Source organism: Branchiostoma floridae, chromosome 11, assembly GCF_000003815.2.
Source record: "Branchiostoma floridae strain S238N-H82 chromosome 11, Bfl_VNyyK, whole genome shotgun sequence".
Classification (NCBI taxonomy): Eukaryota; Metazoa; Chordata; class Leptocardii; order Amphioxiformes; family Branchiostomatidae; genus Branchiostoma; species Branchiostoma floridae.
The window spans coordinates 10,114,635-10,124,199 of NC_049989.1; the positions used below are offsets into that span (position 1 = coordinate 10,114,635).

Consider the following 9,565-nt stretch of genomic DNA (forward strand, 5'->3'; position numbering starts at 1 on the left):
TGATATGGAATATATTGTGGATCAAATTAGATATCTACACAGATATCAACTGATATTACTGCAGATATATTCACATGTTAAAGGATTTTGTACAGGTTGCTTTCTTATCCGGTATAAAATTGACTATCTTAGACGACGTTTTAGACATAAGTATTACAAGTCACTGAACCTCAGTATGGTTAGTACTGTAAATGCAGAAATTTTCGCGGTGGTTTTATGTTCGCAGTTTTCGCGTTACAAATTTACTATGAACTTAAAACCACCGCGACCATTTTTCAATGGCAGTATTTCAGTATTAGTATATAAACAAACTACAGTGTATGATGCTACCGCGAACTTAAAACCACTGCAAACAGTAATTTTCTCGTTACCGCGAAATTAAATCCCCGCGAACTTAAATGACTTTACAGTAATGTAGGGGTTACCATGGGGCACTTGTAGTCTGCCGTCGTCTTTCTGCTACCTTTGACTTAGCCAGCCCATTCATTTGACCTTTATTGTTCAACAGGGGTCCTATGGAGGCCATGACGCGCCTGAGGTGTCAGTTGTTCTAAACTAAAGAATGCCTGACGCGCTGGGGCCCCAGGGATGGGTGGTTCTCATACGACAAACGAACGCCAGACGATCATTTTGTAGTCTTTTCACACTTGGGGCTACCGAAAGGGTTTTTTCTTTGTACAATAGACGAAGTAAACAAATTGAAATAAACATAACACACATGATACCAGAACGCAAGGTATACAAACGTGCAACGTAATAAAAATGCAGCTCAAACAATAACAATGATCTTTATCTACACGTTCTTGCCATATCGTACAGTGTCAGTGGGAGAGACAAGACACTTAAAGCTATGCTACACTATTACCTCTTATATCGTTTACAAAATGGTTAAATATATTACATAAAGTACATTGGAAGCGAGATCTTAAAGCTGTTGAAGCATTGATATAGAATCACCAATTAAGTTTATAGTTCATAACTACAATCATACCGTATAACCATTGCATGTCTTTGAAGAGATTCATCAGTCACGTATGATTTAATACAATATTCTTCAATCAGGGACTCTAAAATACATTTGAAAACTTGTGTTTTACATGTTTCAAGAGTCGCTGGTCGAAGAATATTCCATTAACGAGATATCAAAACAGGAAGTTCCGCTGCAGTACTTTACCAAAATGCTAGGGGGCCCAAAATCTAATCGTTTTCAGGTCTCATCAAGACCTACCCACAGGCCAAATATCAATACAATCCATTTAAACGTTCTCAAGCTATGCTGGTTTTCTACACACATGCATACATACAAACGCTACCGAAAATATAACCTTCTTGGCGAAGGTAACAATACATGTATTATTATATGAAACGATAACCTCAATGAAAGTTGGCAAATTCGTGGAAAGTAGACAGCTGCAGTATATAAAGATATCTCAATTTGAACTTTGCCTGGGGACATTACAATTATATCGCCCTGTACAGGGAAGGGCTGATGGAATCTTGGGTATCTGTGAAAATAAGGGTGTGTTAGGGGTGTGGTTGACTAGTCAAGGAAAGGCTCAGAAGACAAATTCCCCCTTAGAGTAAGATTTTAAGGGGCACAATTGTAAGTTGCAAACCTAAGACGTCACACAATACAGCATCTACTAAGAGATTTGAATGAGAGCCGTTTACAAAGACAATGCTGACTGTGTTTGACAACATATTGACTACGGTTCTTACATCATTTGTTACGTACCCCTACCCCCGCATTCTTTCATAAGGTCATTTTTTCTTTCTTTTATCCATTCACCAACTCGTCTGTTGACCGGCCGGTCCATTCATTCGCTTGCCCGTTCGCGGCCAAAACCTATGATCTATTTGGCCATTAACTCGTTTAATAGGGCTCTCTTGTAGCATGGAAAATGTTTTCATTCCTTTTCACCGCATCCGACTACGGTTAAGGAGAACAACCGCTTCGACAATTGTGAAATTGTGCCTAATGTGTTTTTTAAAGAAATGAATACCCTGTGAGTGCTCTAAATTTGTGACACAAATTTTGAGTTGATAATAGACAACATTTAAGTACGGGCGTGGCAAGGTTAGGCAAGTTGTTGTTGTTGTTTATTAAGAAACCTTTTAGCCCTTACGGGCTAATCTTCCAAGGTTCAATCAACATGAATCAACATGACAATCAACATGAATACATACATTTTTAAAAATACAACAATCACAAAGTATTTACAATATCACTTGAATGAGGCAAGAATGAGCCCCTATCTACGCCTTAAAAACCTCAAGATGCCACCACGCCCAACCTTAAGAATCGTTAGTTGTAAATAAGGGCTTGTTCATAAACGTCGTGTTCTGTTGAGTTGAAAACATCATTTTACACTTTCAAAATATACCCAAAAAGCTCGTTGACATACCCTAACGTGGATTTTTTTTGTCTCATTGTGATATAAAAATATTTTTTGTACTCGTATTAATATCAAAGTGTCCACCCTTAGAATGAGGGCGTCTCCCTACTTCATACTAGTACAATGTAGTTACACTCATCTTGATAATTGCTCATTGACCGAGAACAGTACCGAGAAATGAAGTGTATGAAGTAGAAAAGAAGACATTGAGTTTTTTTAATGAAATGCGTTACATGACCATAGAAGTCAAGTAATTGTACTTACGGTTATGGCATCAATGTGTAAAAAATGACGAACAGGAACAAGAATGAGTTGCGGTAAAATGTTTGTTATCTTCTGACCAATATATACATCTATGGGTTTCTTTATATTTCTAAAACATCACAACTCTGAAGAGGTTGTATTGCTTGGGAGTCCCGTTCTTCTGAAGTTCGTACAAAGTTATGAAGTTCTTACAAATTAATCTAATTGCGACTGATAGCGCACAGACTGTGGGGCTGAGCGGCGAGGGAGAAACCCATGACCCCATCCATAGGTGGGACAGGAGCGCCCTCTGGCAACTTGAAACTGAAGCGCTGCACCATGGTGACAAGGAACAGGAAGGCCTCCGACTTTGCCAGCTGCTTTCCAGGGCATGCCCGACGCCCTGTGAGGAAAATGTCGGAATATGAGGGAAATTGTCAATTTTGACAAAGAGATAATAAATAAATGTCTTACAGTGCTGAAGTTTTACATTGGAAAATGCCTCAGCGTGTTTGTTTTACAACGACACAAATGAAGTTTCAGTGGATGTGATATCAATGGCATTTCTATGTATATGTGTTCAACTAAAAAGCACTCAGTGGAAAGAAAACTTTTTATCGACTGTTAGTATGGCAAGTTTATTATTGGAACTGCGTTGCTGAAGTAAATGTAGCGAGTGCACATTTCGTAGCATAACGTTAGGTCACCTTTATCCGTGGGGTAACGTATTTCCGTTGTATTTAAAAATACCGAATTTTGGGATCGTCAAGTTAAAGACAATAGTTTCACACTGAAATATTTTGAAAATATTTCAATCTGAAACCCACGCCTTTTAACTTGCATATCGATACACATTTTTTAACACAGCGGATATAGGTTACCCCACGGATAAAGGTGACCTAACGTTACCTCGCGCTATGAACAGTACATGTAGAAGATCCGTACGTACCTAGGCTGAAAGGCGCGTATGATGGCGGGTTGGTTAGCACCTTCCCGTCAGGCCCGATGAACCTTGCGGGGTCGAACCGCTCGGGCTCGGGCCAGTACTCCGGGTCCATGTGAAGAGACCACAGGTTGGCGTACACCTGAGGGGAGGCAGTCAAGAAACATTTCTTCATTCTATAGATTGTACTTAAGTTGTGCTCACCTACTCTAGGACTGAGAAATTATATATAAATGTTATATCCAAAAGATACAAACTTCGTCTTGAAGTCCCTGGCTAACGCTTAGGTCACATTTCCAAACTGTGGCCCGGCCGGGCAGCTTTCGGGAGCGAAAAGAATTACATTGTATATAAAAGACATCAAAATACACATAATGTCAATATAAGATTCATAGGCTCAATATGTGTATATTTTAAGGTATACATTTTAATTTCCCGATAATGGGCCCCGGTTTAGAAATGTGACCTATAGGCCTAAGCCTTGTATAGATCAATACATTACACATCTCGAGCTTTCCCGGTTTAGGCGTACATGTACTGCATATTTCCAAACCGGGCCCAGCCGGGCGGCTTTTGGGAACGGATTAAGTATGATAGAAAAGACATAAAAGATACCAGGCTACTAAGAGAATAGTCGTGGGCATCTTTTTTTTATATTTTACGTCTACATTTCTATTTTTCGTTTCCACAAACAGCCCGGCAGGGCCCCGGTTTGGAGAAGTGATGTTAGCCATACCTGTGTGTTTTGTGGGATTTCGTAGCCGTTGAGAGTAGCACCAGGCCCGGCCATGTGCGGCACGGAGAGCGGTCCGGGTGGGCGGATCCGGAGCACCTCGTGTAGGAAGGCGTCGGTGTAAGGCATCTCGGGGCGATGTGCGAGGGAGACCGGCGCGTCCCGGCCCACCACCCGGTCCACCTCCTCTTGAACCTCCCGTTGGATGTCTGGGTGAGTGGCCAGGTACAGCAGTGCCCAGCGCTGTGTGTTCATGGACGTGTCCGTACCTGCTATGAACAGGTCAAAAATCAGCGCCACAAGACACTCCTCGCTGAAGTTGCCCGCGAGATCGTTCGAGTTCAAGTCCATGCCCCTCCACATCTGGTGAAGATACGCGTCGATGACATCCCTCTTTACCTCAGGATCGAAACTGTCCTGGTGTTTCTGGACGATCTTCTTTAAGAAGTCGTCGATCTTGTCACAGTTGTCCATGACTTCGTTGCCGAGCCGGGACAGGAAGGGGACGAAGCGAGCCCACGGGAAGAAGTTGAAGATTTGCCCGACCATCGACAGGCGAGTCCCGCGCTCGAGGAGATCCAGCATCCGTCGGAAATCTTGGTCGTCGTACGCGAACCTCGAGCCGAACACCACGGAACAAATGATGTTAGAGGCGGCATTGGACAGAAGATTCCCCGTTTCTGTAGAGTAGAGAAACCAAATTTCAAACATACATTCAACAAAAAAATAGAAACGTTATAATGTCAAGTATGATAAACTCGCTGCAGACTTCCTCCAATTTGTCCAACTCCTCAAAATATTTCTGAATTGAAAGAAGATTACCTATTGGACGGCCGTTGTAACTAGCAAGCCAATTGCAGAGCTCATTTGCTTCTTCCTGGATCCGGAGCTCCATGGACTTTTTCCCTAGACCAAAGTCTCGTAGGGTTGTCGTCAAGAACTTGCGGTTGGCCTTCCATGCTGAGTTGTAGTGACCGAATATCACACCTGTGTGGTTAAAATAAAGTCGTCATCAGAAACTGTGCATCAGTCTGTTGTTATTGGGTGGGACGACTACTCTCTCTTGGCAGCCAGGGGCTGGATTGTGAGGAGCTTGCAATAGGCAAGGCTAAATCGTAAGGGTCTAGAGTGGCTGCAATTCGGAGCTAACTCAGGTGACCTCAGTACGACTGTCGCAAGTGTCTGGAGCAAGCTGCAATTCGGCGTCACTCCAGTGACCTCAATACGACAGTGATTCCCCAGGTGCGGCCAAGGGACTGTAGGTTTTGAACCACTCACACCGCACCATCGCACGTGTGGCGGGTTCTTTAACGTGCCTGGGGTATAGCTCTCCCCAGACACGGGACCTCCATTTGGACTGTGTCGCTTTCATGGTTTGAATTGTTCCAAAGAAATCGTGACTTTGTGGCGGTCTTTGTGATTTGATTTATGTTTAAAAATGTTCTCAAGAATAAAAAAGGGATTCATGACATCCCGCCATACAGGCGAACTCAATATTTGCCTGTCTTTGCTGACAAACTTCACGAAGCTGATCGGAATCAATTAGAAAAAGCCTGAAAGGAAATGTGCTTAGTGACCCGCAGAACAACTATGTCACCGCCTGGAATCCGACAAACGTTTGGTTAACCAGCCTAAATGGTGAAAAAAAATTGCCCCGCAGGTCATTTTTTTTATCAGGACTTCACTCATGAAAATTTGTATCATTGTTAGAGCTTGATTTTTTTATACTACCCAATCCCTCATGCCCTCAATAGAAAGCGGCCTGCAAATTTGAGCTTCTCGTGCATTGATAGAGGTTTAACAAACTAGAGTAAGAGCGGAATGACCATAATGAAGACTTGGAGACCAGCCCTACCTTTCCCACCGTGCCCGATTCGGTCGAACACGAATAAGCGGGGCCTGTCGGCAAACTCGTCGGCTTGTTTGACGAGGGCCTCCCGCACGGCCTCCCAGCCGTTCACGATGACCACGTCGTCGGACCCCATCCTGACGGTGTAAACGTCGCCGTACTGCTGGCGCCACTCGGTGAACTTCAGGTGCGGCTGTTTGGTGAGGCTGGGCAGGTTACCGATCACCGGCCAGGCTCGCGGACCCGGCGGGAGACGAGGCCTCTTCAGCCGCCCGAGTAGGACAGCCGTCGCGAGGAACGACACGAGCAGGACCAGAACGGTGCTGATGTCTAGGACACCTGCAACCACCTTCACAACGTTCATCGCAAAAGCTAAGAACATGGTTAACTGTGTGTAGTTTTCCCTTCTCGGACTATTTCCCTTCTCCCTACTATAGTTGTGTCCTATAAATATATATAGTTGTGGCTGGGTCGCTTTTATAGCCTTCAGTGACCCCGGTGGCATCAGACGACTGGACATCAATTGGATCAATCACGACATACTCTCAACGTCTATTTCAAGCCTTGCGATTGGTCCATGTTTCTCTCGCACTTCCAAAAACAACGGTGATTGGACGGACGAGAGCCGGCACCTTTCAGACCACTAATTAACTCGTATTCTTGAAGACCAATTAGAAGGGAACAAAAAGTGACCTATTTCATCACCATATGCTTTTAAAGGTTGTCAGACCGTATCTAAATAAATGCGACAAACGCGAGGTATTGTGAAATAAAGAGAAAGACGGATCAAAAGAGAGTATTTGAGACGGATATAATTTTTTGCATACATTTACGTCACAATGACAAGAAGTCCTCTTAATCCTTTACACCGGATATGCTTGAGGCGGTTTAATCCTGCCACTGTATACTTAAGTCGGATCATCCCCTCTGACTTTTTAAGTAGGGCAGTAGAGCAACGAGAGGGTCCCAACGGGTGGCCTTTGTCACAGGATTATCCTCTTCGTGCTTTTCTACCGTGCCTAGGACGCCATGGGGAGGGTTTAGGAGTTCTACAACTGTTGGGTTTGTAGTCAACAAACGCCTCGGTCTTCCTTTAAAGGTGATAAGTCGTGAATTTCGCCCTGAAGCGTTAAAGGATATTCAAATCGTCCAGATGTCTGTAAATGGAGCCTCGGGACTAGAAACATCACTCGCAACTATAGCTCCGACTTTAGACAAGACCAGAGACGTATCGACTCAAACCGTTGGTATGACGTGGACGCACAACTTTAAAATCCAGCGGTCTTGTGACCAAAGGTTGTCGTAGAGCCTTGTCGACACAGTCCTGACCAGCCTCTATGCCATAGCATGACATAAACGAGGGCCCCCAAGGGGGGGTACCGACAACGCTGTACGCTAAATTCGGGAGGACCAGCTACGTAATACGCTAAATTCTGGAGCTTCATTACGCTCTACGCTAAATTACGAAGTTCTCAAACGCATTATGCAAATCTTAATCGCCTTTTGGGTGAATTTCGCGGACGGCAGAACAGTTAAAGAGGAGATCTAAACACTAAACAAAACTGATAATTCCATCAACAATATTCAAACCTTACTTAAATGATATAAAAGTGCTGGCCAGAGGCGGCGGTAGCAGTTATGTGACATTACTTTTCAGCACTTGTAGCACCGGTAGCGGAGGCATGGCAGACCTTGGGGCGTCCGGGGCATGCTCCCCCGGGAACATTATAAAATCTTGACCCTCTGAAACACTATTTTCTGCATTTTGAGGGGAAATTTTGTTGGTAGACTAAGCTAAGGTGAATGACATTTCTATTAGAAATCCAACTTCTTTTCGTCCCAACGCAATTTCGACCGCCGAAAGAACGAGCCGTCGCAAGGTAGGTAAAGGGAAATTTTGAAAGCTGGATCCTCTGAAACGCTATTTCCTGCACTTTGAGGAAAAATTTTGCTGGCAGACTATACTTAATTTGATTACGTTTCTGTCAGAAAAAAATATTTTTGAGGGCAACGAGTGCCGGAGCGTCGTGAGCGCCGGAGGCCCAAGCCGTCGCAAGGGACGTCCAGAGAAAAAAATGAAATCTTGAACATCCGAAACATCATTTCCTGCATTTGAGGGGTACATTTTGCTTGTTAATTACGCCAAGTTAGATAATGAAATTTCTATTATTTAAAAAGGTTTTGGGGGGGGGGGGGGGACGACGCTCCCGCAGCATATTTTCACAATGTCCAGTGTCGAAGGGGCGAGCCATAGCAAGGAAGGTCCGGCGAAATTTTGAAATTTGGACCCTTTGAGACGCAATTTCATGCATTTTCACGGGTAAACTTTGCCGGTAGAGTTTAAGTTTAATGAAATTTTGATTATGCTTTACGAACGATTCATATAAATTACGTTTTACGGCAAATTCTGGTTAGCCTCCACGTAATACGTTGAATTAAAGAGGCCAATATCGCTCGACGCAAAATACACCGATTACGCTCTACGTTGAATTCGAGCGGTCCCGCTACGGAGTACGTAGAATTAAAACCGCCGATTACGCTCTACGGAAAAGGGCTTTGGGGCCCTCATAAACCGTCTGTCGTACGTGACTGTGCCTTCACATGTAAGAGCTGGTCACGACTGACGTGAAATCGTCGTACCGGATTGCAAGGCTCAGAGAGTGTTCTTGGAACAGCCAAACATATGTCGACTTGTTTTAGATCATAGGCGGTGGTTGGTTCTGCCATAGCTAGCCGGTTGGAAAACTCAAGTCGACGAGCTGCTACGAATGTAACGGCGCCGTATCTGAAAGTTACCTGATGTAGCACCAAACACTAACTGCGCTGGCTATAGGAAAATAATTTACCACGGGAACCAGAGTTCTATTGGCCAGAATACGGAATCATTTCAAGGGGCGAATATATAATATTATCTCTCTCGTAGACTAACTTAGCTTGGTATCCAGCCGTATTATGGCTACCGAGTCTCTTTTGTCCTCTCCATAAATTTAAGGCTCGGGAGCCTATAATACGGCTGGATACCAGGCTAAGAATGACTCTCCTGGCCGATTCCTCACCCCATTTTTGTCAAATTCAAATTCTGATTCAAATCCCACAGGAAGGCCTGGTGGAGGCTAGAGTAGTGCTGTTAGAAAAAAACTCGAGTTACCAGAAAAAAAATAGGAGACTTGACGCTATGTGACCAGTTTAACACATAACTATACTATGATTGTGTACGTATATTGATAGAACTTGTTCATTTTCTAATTTACGTTTTTGTTTTATGTTTAGCGATAACTGTCAATATAACGCTATTTTACACTTCCAAACAAGTTTATGTAAGGTATGGTTCAAACAAGGAGGTTGGTTCAAACGATCTCAGGCTATGGTTTCATCACTCTTTACCCCCTTGTCATACAACA

General features: G+C 43.7%; 1 protein-coding gene across 1 annotated transcript; it reads right to left on the minus strand.

Moving 5' to 3' along the window:
* Positions 1–2,708: 2,708 nt before the first annotated feature.
* On the minus strand, positions 2,709–6,759 carry LOC118426736 (cytochrome P450 2J6-like). Its single transcript, XM_035836288.1, has 5 exons — positions 6,171–6,759; positions 5,138–5,302; positions 4,319–4,995; positions 3,589–3,724; positions 2,709–3,042 (listed from the first exon to the last, which is right to left on the minus strand). Exons 1-5 carry the CDS (start codon positions 6,682–6,684, stop codon positions 2,861–2,863), a joined length of 1,674 nt encoding a protein of 557 aa, XP_035692181.1. The 5' UTR covers positions 6,685–6,759; the 3' UTR covers positions 2,709–2,860.
* Between the last annotated feature and the right edge of the window lie 2,806 nt (positions 6,760–9,565).